This window comes from Dermacentor silvarum, chromosome 7 (assembly GCF_013339745.2).
Source record: "Dermacentor silvarum isolate Dsil-2018 chromosome 7, BIME_Dsil_1.4, whole genome shotgun sequence".
In the NCBI taxonomy this organism is placed as follows: Eukaryota; Metazoa; Arthropoda; class Arachnida; order Ixodida; family Ixodidae; genus Dermacentor; species Dermacentor silvarum.
This window is the reverse complement of record NC_051160.1, coordinates 42,406,231-42,427,172: the sequence shown is the minus strand read 5'-3', so window position 1 is coordinate 42,427,172 and position 20,942 is coordinate 42,406,231. Positions and strand designations below refer to the sequence as shown.

The following is a 20,942-nucleotide window of genomic DNA, read 5'->3' as shown; positions in this document are numbered from 1 at the left end:
TAAATTGAGGTGCACATTATTTTAGAAACATTGGCTCAATTGGTATGTTTCAAAAGAAATACAAACACGCTGCCTTCAATTCGTAATGCTGCAACAAACAGACACATCGTAGTTCTCTAAACTACACTGCTTAAAACACCTCAAGTTGACAAATTTTTTGTGTACCTAACTATAACTGGCACAACCTTTACGACTGTTTTGCGAAAATTCTGCACAAAAATGACTCCTATATTTAGACTCCTGTAAAAAACATTAATTTGAATGTTTTATTAGGTAGAGCCTTCATGAATTCTCATATTGCTTTTCTATTACAGGGCCATAAACCTGATAATGATGCTTTGTGTAATTTTTCTGAAAAGACATGTAGTTCACTCGCCTACAAAAAAAAACAAATATTGGGATCACGTGCCATGGCACCAGAGCCACGTTTTACTACGACCAACCCGAGCAAACGCCTGTTTTGCAGAGATGCTCTAACTGAATCGAAAACTTGCCTCATACAACAGTAGAAGGGCCAGAATGCGCGCAAATATTGCTTTTCTCTTTATTAACTAAATGCTGCCGTGAAATTTTCAATCGTGATGGTACAGCAGTTCGAAATTGCGTAGAAAAGTTTTCCTGCCATAAGATATACCTACAATATAAACCTCGAAAAAAATTTTTAAGCCAAATTAACAGTGTTGAACTGATAACGGTAATATTGGAGCGATATCTCACGTTTTTACGCTGGTAATTTACTATTTGCGCAAGCTTTTTAGCGAAAAGGAAGAATCATAAATCACCCCTTCGCCAATGCACTCGTAGGATGCAAATCACCCCTTCGTCTCGGTCGGCCACCGAAATGTGAGAGGGGACAGGCTGTTGACCGATGAACAGGTACTGCACAAAACACAAGAGGCATTAACTAGAACGCTGGCATGAGCCGTCTCCATGCCAGTCAACATGACCTTAGAAACAGAGACCACTTTTGAAATATATAGGCTCGATCTTCCCGTGGCGTCTTGAACGAGAAGCTTCCCACTGAAATACCTAGAGGGAACTTTGGTGCTGTGATTGTTTACCTACCATAGAAATAGACGTTAGCGAGTGGATTTGTGTGATCTTCGTGTACGTGGCTTCAGCTGTTCTTGTGACGTTGTTTCCATCAAGCCCACTTTTCTAAACGCAGGAGGCAATAGGATTCGGCGCAAATCCCTAATCATCACTAATTCCGGCACTTATAACGCGCCATTTCGCTGAAAATGTTGAACCTAAAAAGTCACAAAGAGCTTCAATATGATTCAGACTGTGAAACAACCAAAATTAAATTATGGGGTCTTACGCGAGGAAACCACGATCTCATTATGACGCATGCCGTAGTCGAGACTCCGGATTAATTTTGACCACCGGGGGTTCATTAACTGGCACCTAAATTTAAGTAAACGGGTGTTATTGCATTTCGCCCCCATCGAAATGCGGCCGCCGTGCCCGCTATTTGATCCCGCGACTTCGTGCTTAGCATCGCAACACCAAAGCCCCTAAGCAACGACGGCGGATGTGTAATAACCATCGTTGTCACGCTGGCTGAAACGCCAACCTTGAAGCTACATTATACATAAGTGCCCAAGTTTCCTCTAGTAATTTTTGTAGGAAAACTTATTGACAACCAATAGAATGTCTTAAAACAACGTCGATTTTCTTCGCTTGACGTTCTGTCAATAAAAATTTAGGTCGAGGCTATAGTCCTCGGAACATGCATCATTGCAATGCATTCGCGAACCAGTGAGAAGGAGAAGTCTTTTCCTGTGCGCAGGACACGCCTAACCCCGCGGAAATATCCCTAAAATCACGTAACGTGACACTCCGTGGAGGCCGGGAATTTCAACTTCTGCCAAGGGGCGAGTTGGTCGGGATTTGATATTTTGGAGAGCAAAACACAGGGCGACAGCGTCAGAAAAATTTCTAAAGTGGCATGGCGAATTGAAGGCAAACCATAATTTGGCAAGATCACTTTCTGCAATCTGAGACCTATATTAGCGAAAAGAGAATAACTGCACTGCTTGCGAACTTACCAACATAGTTGCTGTAGTGGAACACGGTGTCGAAACTCGGACATCCAAAACCGCACAGCCGGTTCCTGCAAGGAGGAGAAGCGTATCCATGATTGCGCTCCGAATGTACACATCAGCTTCTATCAGTAACGCATTTGCAAACTTCGTCCTTGGATATTTTCGAAACTCACCAGACCTTGTAATCTGCGCAAGAAATCAAAAAAATAATGTTTTCCTTCCTAACGTCAGGATAGTTAACCTCCTTTTCTCAAGTGCACCAAATATAATTCCAATAGGTTCAGCGATTTCTCATCAATTAATTTATCTCTTTGTGGTGTCCACGTACAATCATTTCTCTTAGCTTTTGCGTTGAAATTGCTGCCCTAAATGTCGTAATTTCATGAAAATTGGACCCGAAATTTGTACTCGTGAACAAGAAAAGGACTTGTTCTAGGAGGACGGCAGAGTTGACAGAAATGGTTGCCACACCGAGATTGGTTGCTACACCAATAATTTGCTACCGACAGTCACTGCATTTTTTCCTTTTAAATGCATCCAACCTAATCAAATTTGGTGCAGTGGTTGCCGAGAAGAACGGTTTCTCCTTTCTCGTGTATTTAAATAGAAGGCCCCGAGGTAAGGCTTCCTTTTAATGTTTCACTGGGTGCTGACTGACCCGAACGGTTTCCCGCAGTAACTGCAGTATTATTGGTTGATGAGCGCGCACCCTTTTAAGGGTGCGTGCTATAGAGAAAGCTATAATTGACATGCACAGGGACCTCACATGCCTATGCAGATATCTGAGCGAAGCACCAACTTGTGATGAGGTTGAGCGTGGACGAATTAATTATATGCTCACGTTTGCCTCAGTTGTTTCAGCAGGTCCAAGTAAGGATTTTTTTTCATGGCGCTTCATCCCAATGGTGCAGAGGAACGTCGGTTAGGCTCTCGAGATTCCCGGGTTCTCCGGGGATGATATCTGCAAATAGGAGAGAGTGAAATAACCATGAGAAGGTGTACAAGGAGATTAGCCAGGGTACGGACCAGTTGTCTTCCGTTTAAAGGGACACTAAAGAGAAATATTAACGTAACCTTTGAACCATATCGTTTTCCTTTACGAGCGCATATAATAATTATGAGGTTTTACGTGCCAAAACAAGTTCTGATTATGAGGCACGCCGTAGTGGCGGACTCAGCAAATTTGGACCACCCGGGGTTCTTTAACGTGCACCTAAATCTAAGAATTGCTACAGCAACTTTAAAGTGTAGCAGTTTCGCACGAAGGGCGAAGCATCGACATCGATAGCAAGGTTTCTCGTTGCGCACGAACTTCTCGGACAGTGTTTTAACATTACGCGAGAGCGGCATGGCGCGACGCAGCCCTCGAGACAACTGCTGCCTGGCGTAAGCACGGGCGCTGCGGAAGGAAGAGCGCTCTGCCAGCTACCGGAAAAATCACAACACTGGATTGACAAGGAGCGCCGCTGTGTGGCGATGTAGGCGTCACACTTCGTCAGCGCACGAGACTGCGGGAAACCGTCCGGGTCAGTCAGCATCCAGTGAAACATTAAAAGGAAGTCTTAGCTCGGGGCCTTCTATCTAAATACACGAGAAAGGAGAAACCGTTCTTCTCGGCAACCACTGCACCAAGTTTGATTAGGTTGGATACATTTAAAAGGAAAAAAATGCAGTGACTGTCGGTAGGAAATTTTTGATTTAGGCCGTGAAATGCACAATAAAAATTGTTGAACATTGCAAACTTCCACAAAAAGAGAATATCACAGTTGTGTCAAGTGCATCTAATACTACATATCAAGCGATCAAAATTGGCATATTGCCGTGTATAATCTCACTTATCTCAGGGCCGTGCGGGTGTTAAAAGAGATGAGGTTGGAAAACGCATGGCAACAGAGCAAGCATATTTTAATCTCACACAACACCCAAAACCTCAAACTAAAAACTCACTTAAACTAGCACACACTGAACAGATAATGCTAACAAATGTACAACCTAATCCTTAATAAACAATGAACCTGTTCTTAAACTCGCCTACAATAAGTCTGGGCGTTTCCTCTACAGTTATCTCGCCGCTTACATTGAATGCGCTCACGTTTCTTGACGCTGACTCATGGGGCTCTCTTCGTCCAAGTCTCTTTCGGAGTCGTTGCTCCCGGCAATCTTGACGATGTCGTCGCCTTGGTGGACGCATATAACCCGATCGCAGATGCTGACGTGGCAGAGGCGCCTGGCGGATTAGGCCTAACGACGTTCTCGGCCGTTGCTTTCGTCCAGCTCCTTTCTCAAGTGCCGACGTGGCGTTCCGACGATCATCGAACGCGCTGGTCTGCCGATGAAGGGGAAGCCTTTCTGGAGTGCCCGGCCTGCCGTGTGATGCTGCCCCTGGTCCAAGTAGCCTCGCTCGAACGTCTCCGAGGTCGACGGCTGCACCTCGGACTGCCCGCGTCACGGACTCGGCAGAACCTCCAAGTCTCCCGACGCCAGAACGTAGCTGATGATGCGACCTCCTCGGCCCAGAAACACGTCGATAATGCCAGCTCAGCCCCGCTTCTGCCTCGACCACACCTCGGGTCACGCGCCTCGCGCGCTCGTGCCGTTCGGAACGCTCCGTGTATATCGTCGTCTTCTTTTCTCGCCCCAGGCGGCCTCTTAATATGACAATGGCCCCCCCTCAGAGTTTTCTTTTTTTCAAAAAACTGCTTTCTCTTGGCCTTATTTTTGGTGGCAAACTTTTCTTCAGTCACTTGCGTACTTCTTGAGTACTCGTGGCTCACTCGTCACTACCACATTTTCGCGCACCATTCACATTTCACTACACAGTGCACTGCACTCGATTGTTCGTAACGTTCATTGTCCCAAAACATTCCATATAAATAAACTTGCTATCTACACACATTTGTAAAAGCTGACAATTCAACTGTCCGAGGGCATTCCTAAATAATATTCCTTTATATCCCACCCGTTGCATATGCACTATTTTTTCCGCCTTTTTCGGAACTACCATGCTTCCCTACTTCCAGCCAGTTTCCTTCTCATTCCTATATGCCGGCACATTTCTCGTGCAGCTTGGAATGGCTCTGTCTTAAGTCTGGCTTCATCTTTTTCCTTGATGCCCAGATCATCTCATGCACATGCGTTTTATTACGCTGTTTTCCTTTCCATCGCCTTTGACTCTTCATCCTACCCTTACGTGTTACACGTCTTGGGCGATTCGGGTATCGACCGCTTTTCTCTTTTCTCCCTGAGGTTGACTTACTCATCACTTCTGATGCCTGGTGATCCGTGAAATCATTTTTCTTTACCAACCCCACTTCATTCCGAGATGAAGCTACTTTCTCTACTCTCATCTGCTCTTTGGTTATACAAAGCTCAATCTGGATATCAGCCATCCTCTTATCTTGGTCACTAGGCATCAAAGGCTCCTCAGTCATGAGCTCCTCCTCTACGACGTTACGTGCGCTATCTAACCTGCCAACTTCTGGCATCTCTCTGATGTCAGGCTGTTCTACTGCGTTAGTGGGCATACTCTCTATCTTTAACTCATCCTCACGCTCTTTCATTTTCAATGCCATGTGCTTTTTCTTGCAGCATCTTGATCTCTTTCTCTAGGCACTGTTTCTGTTTCTCATACGCTTTCTTAGCTGCAGCATGCTCTGCTAGTCGAACAGCTTCGACGCGTTTCCCACAGAATAAAGACCAACTTTAGAGAAGGGAAACTGTACCTTCCCCAGTGGTACGAAAATAAGAAGCGGCAGCGCATGGAACTCACTAGGGTACCCGACAGATGGCGCTGCTCAAACAAGAAGCGGTGTGTGTGAATGCGTTTGTGACTCTGCGTATGTGTGCATGCAGCTTATATTTGTTAACTACTAAGGCCAGGGCGTCGCTACTTTTTCACGGCGATGCCCACCCGTTACAAAGGGCGAGGCCAATAAATCCAATCCAATCCAAATCCAAGCGGAAACATTTTTTTAGTGCAAAGTCCAATATGGCCGCTTTTTACCGGTCGCGCACGCTGGTACGCGCCGCGCTCGCCCGGTTGGCGTTGCGGCGTGCCTTGCCGCTTAGCTTGTACGTTCTAATTGCCAGGAGACCAAAGAGCCTCCTACTGACGCCCATACAAACAAGCCACAAGTGAGTGAACAGGACGTACGACTTTATTGGTCGAAGGCAAGCAGTGCACCTTCTCCTACAAGAGCAGCAATAAAACTTGCATGTTGAGATACGCTGAAACAATAAACGCGAGCTCGTAAACTGCTCACTTTCGTCATCGCACATGGCGGTCCGGTAACGTGCGACAACCGGCAGCGCAAGCAGATGTTTGCACTGACAGTCACCGTTGAAGATTAGCAACTTGCATACCGAAGCAATCGGGTGACGCAGGCATCTGCTGCCGCACCCAACACAGCAACATGGACTACCGTGCATTTTAGCATTACCTCCTTTCCAAGCTGCTCGTTTATGTTTGTCTATCGGGGCCGCTAATATGTCACTGACACTCGGTGCCCTATTTTCTCTCAATATGCACAAGTCGGTTTCGTGGGCATCACCTTCGGTGGCCACTTTTGCGGGCCTTTCCACCCAGGTGGCTATCAACTTCATACACTTCCGACCATGCAAGCACGTATGCCAAATTGCGGCCCAGGAAGCCCACAAGCACAATTTGCCCACGGCTGCAGCAGGAAAGGACGGAACGGGGAGCACGAATCACGGTGCGTGTAAATTGGGAGTCTATGTCGCTGCGCGGACTGCAGGAACAGGTGCTTACCTCGAGAGACTGCTTCCTAATGCAAATGACCAGGCCGCCACATCCAAGAAACGTAATACAGCGGCCATAAACAAGTGAGATAACAGCAAAATGAGATTCCGCATTCAATCACCGCATAAGGTTCAGACAAAACACTAAGCTAAAGTTGGCTAAACTTAGCAAAACACTTGTCTAAGATCCACATGGTAACAGTGAGGAATGACGTACACGGGTCACTTAGGCGCATTCAGCAGTCCAACTACAGGCACAGTGCTTGTGCTTGCCTTCGTTGCACATGGTGGTCTGGTAACACGCGACAAGAAACGCAAACCGATTGGGCAGCATACCCCACTTGTTTGCATGGACAGTCATCGTTGAAGATAAGCAACTTCCATTGCGAAGCATTCGGCTCACGCAGGCATCTGCTGCCGCAGCCAACACAGCGACATCGACTACCCAGCATTTTAGCCTTAACTCCTTTCCAGCCTGCATGTTTCTATTCTTTCAAGGGCCACTAATATGTGGTTCACACTTGGTGCCTCACTTTGTCTCAATATGGACAAGTCGGTTTCTTGGGCATCACCTTCAGCAGCCACTTCTGTGGGCCTTTCCACCCATGTGGCTATCAACTTCATACACTTCGGACCTTGTAAACATGTATGCGGCTCTCTGTTGACGCCAAATCACGGCCAACGAAGGCCACAAGCAAAATTTGAACACGGCTGCAGCAGGAAAGGGCGGAATGGGGAGCACCAACCACGGTGCGTGTATATTGGGAGTCTATGTCGCTGTACGGACTGCAGGAGCAGGTGCTTACCTCGAGAGACTGCTTCGCAACGCAACTTACCAGGCCCCCCAAATCCGAAAAACGTAACACAGCAACCACGGCCAAGTTTCTGCAACCAGATTCTGCAATCAACCACTTCAGTGTCGCTTGCACAAAAACCCAGGCTATTGAGCAAGAAGAGCAGTTTCGAACGAGACCAAGAATTAAATATGGGAATGAGAAAGCTTGCATTCAGCAAGCCACTCTGCTCTGCAAGCAGTAAAGGCCAATAACATTAAGAAAAGTAAACGCTACATAGCACACATTGCAAAGCTTAATGCAAGACACATGCCGATGCCGCATCTGCTATTTCAGGAGAGGAATTTAACATGGCAACGTACAGTAGAGAATACTGCTACAAAGATGTTATGCTAATAGACAATGACGGGCCTTAGGTATGAGCAAGAATCAGTTCATCTTTATGTTTGGATAAGGAAGAAGAATGATATCTACCAAGAATGGGGCAATGAAAAAGCTTGCATTCATAGAAAAAAATTTATACTTGGAACAAATTGAATTTGACAAGGCCAGGAAGCTAATTAAGGAAGGGCAAACTGATGGAACTCTTTTGGCCAGCATCGTCCATGCTTGTTCAGAGGTTGCAGGTGCATCTGAACACGAAGAATTTCTTTTGTTGAGGTACCTCGATGACTCTGCCAATATGCGTGCTGGTGGAATGATGGCTGAGGTGCTTTTCAGTCTTGATACAGTCCTACGTAGACTTGGTATCTCATCCAAATACTTCTGGATCCGCTTCTTTGTGCGTGGTGTAAGAGCCTTGCGAGTTCGGCTCCAGCCCCTTCCTGGTGGTGTAGATATATGAGGGCTCCTGTGATGAGTGCCAAAATGTGCTTGGTGCAGACTCTGTTGGGGCAGAACAGTAACACATGAGATACAGCAGAGGTTAGCCAAACTCGTGTAGTGTTTTCTATGTTTGAATCAATTATGCCGCACCGTAAATATGAACAAACATTCATATCTGCTACAAACAAATGACAATGTATCTCAAGACTAGCAAGCCAATACAGCGTATATCAAGCATATTTATTTCTGAACCCGGTGTTGTTTACCTTGTAGTAGCAGCAAAAGTCCACACGATGACCTGGTTGTAGCAGACAGTAGCTTCTCAGTGTGTGTAGTGTGTTGCTTTACATTGGTGCCGTCCTCTTTACTTCATGTCTGGAAGAGAAATTTTGACTGCATCAAAAATTGAAAAAACACAATTTCACAATATGAAATGCAAAAAGCTGTGATATTGTAAGGGTTTGTGACTGCACAACACATGTAAATGTACACCGTTTGTTCTAGGGAGCTTAAGCAGCATGTTAATTACCCAAATATTGCTACTGTCCATAAAATTGATGTCTGCCTAACTACAATGCGTTTGAACACCTGAAGTATTATTAGGATCACAAATGAGAACATTTTTGCGCTCATTTATACAATAGAAGAGATCACACTGCTGGTTACCCAAGCAAACGCATGAAAGACATGAATTTCATGTATTACAACTGATGCATTCTTTTTCTGCACGACCGCGATGCACCGCTCCACTACTGCAAAAATAAATGCCCTAACGTAAACCAAACTTAACAGCAAGAACACTTGGAACCAACAAGTACAAAATATGGCTTAATTATTTTGCGTGCAATTGTTTATTACATTAAATTCAGTACTTTCACTTTAGTTTACCAAAGGGTTAATCGGTTTTGTGGACGAAAGAAGTTGCCGGCGGACTCGAAGAAAAAAAAATATTGATAAGGCTGCTCAGTCGCCCAAGGCCACGGCTACAACGAGATGAAAAACGTGCTGCGCGTTCTGATAGCGCTCTCTTTCGTGATTGTGTGTATAACGACGATCTCGCAAGTACAGGTTTATTTCAGAAACGGCAACGTAGGGTCCCGACTACCCATATGTAATGCAGGTTTTAGACCGTTAACTTGTCTCCGCCTGTGAATTAACGAGACGAATATTAAATAACGATTCAAGCAGCAATGTTAAACGACTCACCGGTATCGCCATCCTCAGTCGCAGCAGAATCCGGCTCCCGTTTCGATGCATACTTGTTCCACATGGTTCACGACCAAAACCTAGCTTTCGGGCTTACATCTCAGCTCGAAAACACGTCACTTCACCCCAAGTTAAACAACGCGAGGTGTCGAAGCGCAATAAAGTGGTTTTAGCACAAATAAGCAATGAATCCGTGCTTGCCCTGTCCCAAACTACCGCTAAAAATTTTTAATCCAGGCGAGAGGTCACGTGGGAGGTCGATGATGATGAACGTTATTTTGCGTCTATAATGACAAAAAAAATTGTGTTACTGCTCAAAAGTAGGATGTATAATTAGGAATAATAAATATGTACTTTTTGTCATAAAATAACACTTCGATAGGCGTGGGAGTAAGTTTGTAGGTTGAAATTGCGCTTACTACGGCGCCTCTAGCGGGAGACGACGAAACTCAACGGGGCAATTTTTTTGAAAACGCACTAGGCTTGGTTTATTAGGCGCGCTCGCGCGGTCGATTTTTTCGCCCTCTGTGGCCATTTGTTGAACTTGAGAGTGTGAGAGCCCTGGCGTTTCCTTTCATCCTCAATTAGTTTAAGGCCCTGCACTTTGTTGAGCATCTGCTTGCGAATAGTAGGCAATATCGCCTCCCAATCCGTCTCTGCAACTCCTGACAATCAGTAACTCGGCTAAAAGAGAATCCTGCAACGAATCCTGCAAAGGCTCGCCAATTGTCGTGTGCTTTTGTCACTGTTTTTGTAGCCTCGCTCGAACGCCTCTGATGTCTACGGCTGCACCTCGGACTGCCCGCGTCACGGACTCGGCCGAACCTCCAAGTCTCCCGTCGCCAGAGCGTAGCTGACGATGCGACCTTCTCGGCCCAGAGACACGTCGATAATGCCAGCTCAGCCTCGCTTCTGCCTCGACCACACCTCGGGTCACGCGCCTCGCGCGCTCGTGCCGTTCGGAACGCTCCGTGTATATCGTCATTTTTTTTTTCTCACCGCAGGCGGCCTCTTACAAGTGACACATATATTATACTAATACGTGAGTGCGAGTGTTGCAAAACTCTTGTGAACAATGTAACAAATTGTCGTAAGATATAAACTGATAGACAAATTTGTCCGCTTTGAATGCTCCAACAGATGCAGTTTACGGAACTGCGATAATGCAGAGCTTCGAAATCGTATACTTCATGCGTCTACTTTTCTCTATAAAATTCCTTATTAAAACATTCAGGCCTTAAATCAAATTTTCGCTAAGGTAGTCACTATATATAGTTTTACTTTCTCAAATGCAACACATTTCATTAAAGTCGGCCCAGTGGTTATTTTAGAAACGCGCTTCTGCGTTTTACACGTATTTTAATAGGGGGCATCCGATTTGGGCCCGAGCTCAAGCTTCCTCATAAAATAACATTTGCTCGGCATTCAATGTACCTTCCACTGAGACCTCTGCATACGCACATCAGGACAACAGGAACATTTTAGTGTACGTGCATACAACGCTCATGCCCGCCGAAGAAGGCAGCAGGGGTCCTGTCTCAACCACTGAGCCGAAAGAGCAAAGCATTTACGCTGCGTCCACTTCGCACGTCGTCTCTGCAGTGAACGCATAAAATAAAGAACCAGTGAAAGGCAATCGGCGTCCTTGGAGGCCTTCGTACCATCCCTGCGGTGTCGGCTCAAGCGTCCGTATAAATGATGTCACAATAACAAAGATGTCTAACCGCGAAGCCTGTCTATAGTCGCAATGTACTAACCGATAATGCGAGTGCGTTGTCGCCGACCCGCGTGGCGGCGTCCGATTCCACCAGTCGTTCTTTTGCTGTTCGCCTTCGTCATGCCTTATATCCTGGAACAATGAGAGCGAGTCACGCGTTCGCCTCACCTGGGGAACCAAGAAAGGGCAGTGCGCGAGTTCGACCTGGTAGAAACAAAGAACGCACGTGGCTTATACACGGCTTTGTTTTTGATCGTGTTTCTTTTTACTTAACCTTAGTTACTCATAGAATTTTCTTTAATTTCTAAGTTCCAACATCAAAAATGTTAATTCCCTTTATCAGCTTATTTTAACCACCCGATTCATCCCCAATCGTCCACTGTGGGTATGCGCCAAGACAACTTATGTCAACAGCAACTGCCATGGCAAAATTGTTAACAGGGTAATGAGGCAGCCATTGTCAGAATCCACAATGAATATGCTCGCGGAAAACGTTCTGAGGCTATAAAGGGAAAGCTTCAGGGGCGGAGCTTGTGCACAATTCTTACTGCGCCAAGTATGAAAGCTTTTGGTTTCTTGGGAAACATACCGAGTATGCGTAGCTTCCACGTGCATTGGCGTAACATTTGTGCAAACGCCGAAGGGATAAGCGAACAAATATGCAAATTTATTGCTGAGTGGTTCATTTTCTATACTTTTGCACTTGTACATCTTGTAAATTTTTGTAAACTTGTAAATATTTCACTTGTTTCGAATGGCCAGACAGAATGCATTGAATTTCATTGGAATTAACAGGGAACAAAAATGCAGTTTGAGGACTTTGTGGGCTTAGTAGTCCAGACAAGCAGGATCGTATGTAATATATATGTACCAAAAACACAAAATAATCATTGAAACAATTTGCCAGTCTGCTACGAGAAAGCTTTTTATCATTAATTACAATCTACCTGTCAGCGCTGTCTTTACTGCCCTACTGAAAAAACCCCGTATTCCTATTACTCCTACATCCAATAACATCATATGACATATAGGAAAAACGAGTTTTTGTATGGGATCCAATATGTTTCATTTCGGATTATTGGATGTGGGAGTTATGGGGCATATGGAATTTTCAGTGGGGTGGGATTTAAAATAGGATTTAGTTGATTCCATAATAAATCACTTCTTTTTAAGATTTCGCTGTTCAACTTTTGCATGTAGTCGTAATCCACTCGCCTCAGGTGTGACGTAAACGTATTGCGATATGCCCAAAATAGAGCAAAATTATCCAAATTTATGCTTGGAAGGAAACACTCTTAAATAGGGTCTTTTCTCTGTACAAATTCCAAATACTCGTTTTTATGCATTGTTTACGTGGCTTTTTTTCTGTTTAAAAAATGTGTGGAAAATATTCCTCATATATCGGTCTAATAGTGGCAATGAAATTATCATAAGATTTTTTTGCATCAGTGATCTCATGCATGAAATTCCCATTTGTATTAGTGGGTCTGGCATAAAAAATTCCTCAGTGTCGCCTCGCTTATGGACTGGTATTTGTTTACAGCAGACTTATCTTGATGTCGCTTACCTAATTGCTTAACAAGCAGAAAAATGGGTAGATCACGGCCAGTGAATAACCTCCACATAGTGGGGGCTATAGTGTCTACATTATGGGAGATCAACTTCAAATGATTTCAATTGAAATTGCTCTCACTCTTCTTATTGCTGTATTCCAAAGCTATACGCTTTCGTCTTGTGGTTTATTTTGCGAATTTCAAAAGAATTTTGCAAAACATTTGACCAGCTAAATAAAAATGTGCTCTGCAAACTTGGTAGTTTTTACCTTTTATATTTAATAGGCCGTACCTGTGCAGTGAATTCCAAGGAATAAGATTTCTCCTTTTCTGTGTATTTAGATAGCTGCCTAGGTTTAAATGCACTTCGGTAAGTTTGTCCACATCGCATTAAATTCACACATGCTCAACAAACGCAGGTACACCACACATTGTATAGTAGGTCATTTGCGCATTTACCTGAGAGGAAGTCTGCGTCCTTGGCTGCCAGGACGTCCTTGAGCCTGAAAGTAGCGGACGCAGTAAGCACAACATTTGTTACTCACTACATTCTTCGAGCACGCAGTGTACCCCAGACTGAATGGGAAAAATTATACTTGAACACATGCACAAATTTAAGGCCTATTGGAGAAAAGAAAATGAACTCTGAAGCCAGTTTCCCTCAAGCTCCCTCATTATCGCCTCATCAATGTACAGTGTATTAAGGAAGAATTAAAGTGCGTTATAGAGACCAATTCTTCCTTATGGAAAATTAGTTCTGCGGAATCCCGCAAGCTGGAGGAAGGTTCATGAAGGGCAAAATTGGCATCCACCCGACTGTAGCACGGAACTACCAGGTCCATTAGGTTTCCTTTAATTTGTTTTGTTTATTTATTAAGTATAGTATAACATGCAACTATTCATTCCTCGCAATCGCGTAGCATTTGGTCTGCATTTAACGTCTGTAAGTTATACAGTAATCCCCTGTTACATTATAGTGGTGCGGGCCATGACATTTCATTTATGCCAGAGTAAGAACAACGAAAGAACCAGACTGGAGCGAGTACAAAAAGGCGGGACGCTCAGCGCAGACTATCAACTGTTTATTTTCCAGAAACAACAGGATACATATGTGGCCTAATCGTATGCGCAAAGTTGCCTTGGCTCCCAGGCCTATATTGACGCTAACCATTGTCACTGAATGAACTAATCCCGTTTTCGCTCAGAATTTCGCGCATGTGGTTAGGCAGCGCATATAACGTCCTGTTTATGGAAAACGAACGGTTCATAGTTCGATCCGGGCGCCTTGTGTTTGTGTACTCCCTGCTGCCTGGTCCTTTAGTTGGTCTTGCGCAAAAGCTTTAGTATACAGGGTGTCCCAACTATCATGCACAAAGATTTAAAAATATGCAAATGCCACGTAGCTGGGCAAAACCACGGTAATGGTGTTTGCCGTCGCTTGGAGATTCTAAGATTATTTTCTGCATTCCGCCTATTTACATAATTACTCATTTATTTATTCAACTTCTCAAATATTATAAGTAAATTAATAGTGTCAATGACAAAATTGTACAGCAACATGCAAAACACCTGATACAGCCTTCTGTTGCTCAATTTGTGCTACATAAAAATTGGAGGTCGCTTAAGCTTCGCCCTTAACGCGTTGCCTAGTAACCGCCGGCGCAGGTGCGCGCTCGCTTCATCCAAGAAAGACACGGCTCCTGCCTGCCTGCGTTTGTGGCATGCCAGGAACGGTGTCGCCCGTAGGCGCCGACGCGTCCAGTGCTAGTCACGCGAAATGTCGCGATAGAGAAGGTACCTCAAAAAATCATCGCTTGAGAATACCTTCCCTACATGCGTAGTTAAGTTAAACCAAGTTAAGACCTAGCAGCAACCAAGTTAATACCTAGCAGTAGCAGCCAGTAAGACTTGAGGATTGACACTTTCGCTGTGCCTAAGCTTTGCACGACTGAGAGCAAACTTGCCCATTTTTTATTATTTTAATAATTGTTTGTTTTTGCCCCGAGGCGCACGCGTGTTCAAAATTTAGAAAGGCTCGGTTTTGAACATTTCCCTCAATGTTGCCTGGAAGCAAAGTACAGCAAAGCACCATCAGAATTGGAGGACGCTAAAGCTTCGCCTTTACGAGTGGAACGCGATAGCATTCAAAGATCCCTGGCTGCTTATCAGGCTTTTTTTTTTTTTCGTAAATTCAAATTACCATCCGACGCTATCACGCCTGTAGGTTGTGGTTAACTCGTACTTTACGATTTTTCTGACGGATTTTAGTTTGAGGAATTCAAATTTTTTTCACTAACGCCTGGCGCCACGCAGAGGGCCTGTGTGGTCGGGGTGGTTCGGGATAATGTGGTTCGCCATGATCGTTTCCGCCAGACGCCGATGCTTAACGCCGACGCCGGATTGCCTGCGAGACGGAGCTATTAACGCTGTCACGTTAAAAGTGTGTTTCCGAGCGTGAGAGAAGCCCGCAAAAACACAAAGTGCCTCGAGCATCCAGTCGCGCGACAATTTTGCGTGCATTCGCGGGCTTCTTTCACGCTGGGAAAAACACTTTTATGTCGCACGTATTGACTAACAGAAAGCTGTATCGGGAGGTTTAACGCGACAGCGTTAAGGGCCCCGCAATGCAGAAAATCCGCCGTAAAAATACGCCGTCGGCGTCGGTCGGCGTCCGCGGCAAGAAAATCGTCCTGAAGAACCCCGACCACTCAGGCCCTCCGCGTGGCGCAGAGGCGCTGGTGAAATAATTGCATTTCTCAAAGTAAAATGCGTCAGAAAGATCGTAAAGTACGACTTCACCTGAACCTACATGTATGATTCCTATTCAGGAACTATGGGGACGAATTGCAAAAATTGGTTGAGGACCTTAAGCGAGAAAGTGTAAGAGTGGGTTGAAAATTAACATGCAGAAGAGAATGATGATGTTCAGTAGCGTGGCAAGGGAACAACAATGCAGGATCGCCAGTCAGCATCTAGCATCTGTAAAGGAGTACGTTTGTCTAGGTCAGTTACTCACAGGGGACCCTGATCATCAGAAAGAAATTCACAGAAGAATAAATTTGCGTTGGAGTGCATACGGCAGGCATTACCAAATCCTGACTGGGAGATTACCATAGTCGTTGAAAAGAAAAGTGTACAGTCATTGAATTCTACCGGTGCTAACATATGGGGCCGAAACTTGAGGTTAACAAAGAAGCTCGAGAACAAGTTAAGGACCACACAAAGAGCAATGGAAGGAAGAATGTAAGGCCTAACGTTAAGAGACGGGAAGAGAGCAGTGTGGATGAGAGAGCAAACAAGGATAGTCGATATTCTAGTTGACGTTAAAAGGAAAAATGGTGCTGGCTAGGCCATGTAATGCGTATACAGGACAGATAACCGGTGGACCATTAGAGTTACAGAAGGGATACCAAGAGAAGGGAAGCGTAGTCGTGGACGGCAGAAAACTAGGTGGGATGATGAAGTTAGAAAATTTGCAGGTGCTAGTTGGAATCGGCTGGCCTATGACAGGGGTAATTGGAGATCGCAGGGAGAGGCCGTCGTCCTGGAGTGGACATAAATATAGGCTGATGATGATGATGACATGTATGATAGTGTCAGACTAATTTGAATATACGAGAAACCATAATTCTGTTACGCGGAAACTCAAACACAAATCCCTATTCCAGCATTTCTACCATTGACATAGAGGAGCGCCCCGGTCGGTGTTCCTTGCAAAAACACCATCCAGATGATGCGCTCCGAGGCGAAGGTGCAGAAAAAACAAAGCTGCAGTTGCCAGGAAGCTTGGCAAAGTCAGGGATCTTTGAATGCTATCGCGTTCCGCTCTTAAAGGCGAAGCTGAAGCGTCCTCCAAATATTTTTTTTTCGTGTTGCTCTACAATTGTCTCATTGACCCTTTGCATCTGAATATATTATTTGAGAAGTTGAATAATTAAATAAGACTATGTAATTAGCCGGAATGCAAAAATAAATAACCTGAGTATGTCGAAGCGACGGCAAACACCATTTCCTTGGTTATGTCCAGCTACGTGGTATTTGAGTATTTTTAAATCTTGGTGCATGATAGTTGGGACACCCTGTATATAGCCTACTATAGCTCATTGCTAAAGTTTTCATTTCCTTTGCATTCATTCATATTTGATGATGATGATGGTTTATTGGCATCGCCTTTGAAACGGGGCGGTGACAAATAGTCACCTAGCCTAATTGATTTAATCAGGTATGCCATACATGTTCTTTATCCATCATTTTTGTATACCTCTCATTCTTTTTTTCTTTTGCAAAAATTTACCTTGTACCGCTGCCTATGATTTTAAGAGATCAGGTCGTATCCATCTTTTCCCTGCTTTTTTTCCACCAGTACTCTAATCGTCTCTTGCTGATCTCTACGGCTGATCTGTTTATGTTTCCTTCCACTTTAAACCCAAGCGCTTCTGGGAGTTGCACGTTACCTACGGTTCTCGCTGGGTGGATCCCGTCGCATTCCATTAGGATGTGCTGAGTGGTCTCTGGATCTTTACTGCAGCATACACATGTCTCATCAAGTTCCGAATATTTGTTCCGATATGTTTTAGTCCTTAGGCAACCGGCTCGAGCCTCAAATAGCAAGGCACTGCCCTTTGTGTTATCGTACAAATTTTCCCTTCTAATTTCTTTCTTCTCATTCTTGTAAATCTCCATTGTCCTTTTTGTTTCCATTCTTTGCATCCTATTTCTCTATTTCTCTCACTTTCTTTCTGATGACCCCTGGTTGTCTATTTACAGTTTCGATTATCCTGTACTTGGTTGCCAACTTCCTTGACCTCTTCCTCCATTCTGTGTCCACGCTTTTCATGTAGAGAAAGTTGTGCACTTTAGCCACCCATTTATTTTCATTCATGTTCCTGAGCCTTTCTTGAAAACTAATTTTGCTCTGTGCTCCTCTGACTTCAAAAGAGGCCCAAACCCATGTCGCCCAGCACTGCCTCATTTGTTGTATTACCGTGTGCTCCCAAAGCCAACCGGCCTACTGATCTTTGGTTAACTTCCAAACCCGCCAATATATCCGATTTTAAGCATATAATGGCATTTGCAAATGTTAGCGCTGGCACCATTACTCCTTTCCAGATTCCACGCACCACCTCATACTTATTGTGGCCCCATAGTGCTCTGTGTTTCATTATTGCTGCATTCCGCTTCCCCTTTATTTTCAGATTATCTTGGTGGTTGCTTGAGTAATTCTTTCCTTCGTTTATGTGTACGCCGAAGTACTTATATTGCTTCACTGTGGGTATTACTTGCTGTTGAATTGACACCACGACGTTACTCGTCTCTTCATTAAAGATTATAATTCCTGATTTCTCTGTGCTACACTTAAGGCCTAGATTTGTCGCTGCATTCCCACAGATATTCGCAAGTATCTGTAAATCTTTTTTATTGTCCGCTAGTAGCACAATGTTGTCTGCTTACATCAGTCCAGGGACCTCCTGTTGCACCATTTGTCCATTACGCATGTAGGATAAACCAAAACCTAATTCGCTGTTTTCCAGTCGTCTTTCTATACCTTTCACGTAAAGCGTGAATAACAATGGTGACAGAGGGCATCCTTGCTTCAATCCTTGGTGAATTCCCACCATTTCATTACCTTTTCGACCTTCCCATACCACTTGTACTGGGTTGTGTCTATATATCTCCCTCAACAGCTCCACGAAATCGTCATCTATGCCTGCGTGCTGAAGAATATCCCACAACAATTCCCTGTCTACGTTGTCATAAGCTCCTTTAATATATAGAAAAGCTATCAATAAAGGTCTTTTCTGAGCTACTGAAATCTCTATGCACTGAGTTAGTACAAACATATTGTCTTCTAAGCGTCTGCCTGGCCTGAACCCATTCTGTAGTTCCCCCAATACATCGTTTTTCTCCACCCACTTCGACAGCTCTAATTTTATGGCTTGCATTGCCATTCTATATATCACCGACGTTACTGTAACTGGCCTGTACGAGCTCGTCTTATCCTTATCTCCTTTGCCTTAACAAATTTCCGCCCTCTGTCAGCCGTACCTGTGCGTCATCTGGCCTCAAAAGTTTGAAACGCATTTTTCACCACACTTTCAATCAAGTCCTTGTTGACACACGGCAAGTTTTAAATTTCAGCTCAACTCTCTGCTATACGTGGCCATGGGAAAGTAGTCAGCCGCGACATATCTTCAGATAGTTTGCGTATACTGTTTCGGCGGCGGACGTTTCAACGGTTCCCGCGTCTTTTCGTCTGAGCGCAGCGTGAGCACTCGTAGCCGGTATTCAACGGCACAATTACGAAGCACTTTTAGTCGCTTAACATTGATGGGGTGTTTCTCAGGCAGTATAATTTAGATCACACCGGCGAATTCAATGGTTAAACGGGGTTTGCTGACGCTGAAGCAATGAAGCCAGTCGCACCGTTTTAGGCACACTGGTGCACCTCTTCGGGTAAAGCACTACTCCACCAGACAACATCAGCGAACATGCGAGTGGTTGTCTTTTCACATATATGTTCGTAGTCTTTTTATTCGGCGTGCCACGTTCTCTGATGTAAGCCGTAATCGATTTCAAATCAGTATCAGTGACTATCACATTCAAAATCAGCTTCAAAACCAAAATATTTACTTGTCCAATTAGTACTTCGGTTCATTTTATTCTGTATTCGTCAGTAACATAACCACGTCTGCCACGGAAGCCGAGTGGCTATACCATTGCGCTGCTGACCTCGAGGGTGCGGGTTCAATACTGACCGCGGCGGCCGCATTCTAGAGACGGCAGAATGCAAGAACGCTCATGTTCCGGTGCATTGGGCGCGCGTTAAAGAATCCCAGACGCCAAAATTGTTCATTACTCTGGCACGGAGCACCCCGGAATTTTCTTATTATTATTATTATGAGCAGGCCCGCAAACTTTGCCGATTATTTCATTTCATTCTATTTAGAGACCTTCGAAAGCCGTTTTATGAAATAGTCTAAAATTCAACGCACAATAATTCAATCTCGCCATCGAAACCCTTTTAAGTGTGCGCGCTATAGAGAAAGCCATAATTGGCATGCTCAGGGACCTCACATGCCTATGCAGATATCTGAGCGAAGCACCAACTTGTGATGGGGTTGAGCACGGACGAATTATATGCTCACGTTTGCCTCAATTGTTTCAGCAGGTCCAAGAAATGATCTTTTTTCATGGCGCTTCATCCCAATGGTGCAGAGGAACGTCTGTTTGGTTCTCGAGATGTATCCGGGTTCTCCGGGGATGATATCTGCAAATAGGAGAGAGTGAAATAACCATGAGAAGGTGTACAAGGAGATTAGCCAGGGTACGGACCAGTTGTCTTCCGTTTAAACTGACACTAAAGAGAAATATTACCGTCACCTTTCAACCATATCGTTTTCCTTTACGAGCGCATATTCAATAAATACTAATGGTACTGAACGCGGACCTACAGTTTCTTTACATTGTTTATCACAACATTATCACGTGATGCTCCCTTCTAGTTTGTGTCTTTCCCTCATGCGTGTCACACCATACAGTCAAGTCTACGCGACATTAAAAAAGTCGCTTTGAAGCTTTCAATTCAATTCGCTTTGAATCTTTCAAAATCAATTTGAATCTTCATAGAGCATTATATTATTTTTTATATCAAGAAACTTCCCTAGACGACCCCTTGACGACACCATTTTGGTCGGCGTTCTGTTTTTCTTCCTATTATGCCCCTAAAGGCCCTCACAACGAGCGTATTACATAGGGAGGTGGCAAAAATTACATGACAACTATAGAAGCGCAATACATCAATAGCCAACAAGAATCAAAATGTGGCAGAAACGCAACACTCAATGAAACATAATGAAAAAAAAAACATATAAACCGTACAGAAAAAATCAACACATTGCGGTAAACGGAGCGGAACTAAAAAAAAACTACGCATCTCTTCCTTTTTCTAGAAGGTCATGGAAATGTTTCGCATTAATTTCGCTTGGTATTGTAGGAGGCAGTCGGTTCCACACAATAATGGTTTTTGGTATGAACGATGTGC

At 44.4% G+C, this 20,942-nt stretch overlaps 1 protein-coding gene across 4 annotated transcripts in view; it reads right to left on the bottom strand.

Annotated features, from left to right (window-relative positions):
* The window catches only part of LOC119459491 (uncharacterized), a 28,639-nt gene extending 8,323 nt beyond the window's left edge, over nucleotides 1-20,316 (bottom strand). Inside the window, exons 1-5 of one of the 4 annotated variants that reach the window (XR_007467807.1) lie at nucleotides 10,424-10,598; nucleotides 4,141-4,478; nucleotides 2,890-3,009; nucleotides 2,052-2,116; nucleotides 783-879 (exon numbers count right to left, since the gene is read on the bottom strand). Coding sequence is in view for 1 of the 4 variants with exons in the window: in XM_049670579.1 (XP_049526536.1) it covers nucleotides 783-879; nucleotides 2,052-2,116; nucleotides 13,361-13,404; nucleotides 20,047-20,093 (253 nt within the window). In the remaining 3 variants the exon portion in view is untranslated. Of the gene's footprint in view, nucleotides 1-782; nucleotides 880-2,051; nucleotides 2,117-2,889; nucleotides 3,010-4,140; nucleotides 4,512-10,423; nucleotides 10,599-13,360; nucleotides 13,405-20,046 lie in introns of those variants that run through there. The other 3 variants (XR_007467809.1, XR_007467808.1, XM_049670579.1) reach the window with 3 other exon arrangements.
* Nucleotides 20,317-20,942: the final 626 nt, after the last annotated feature.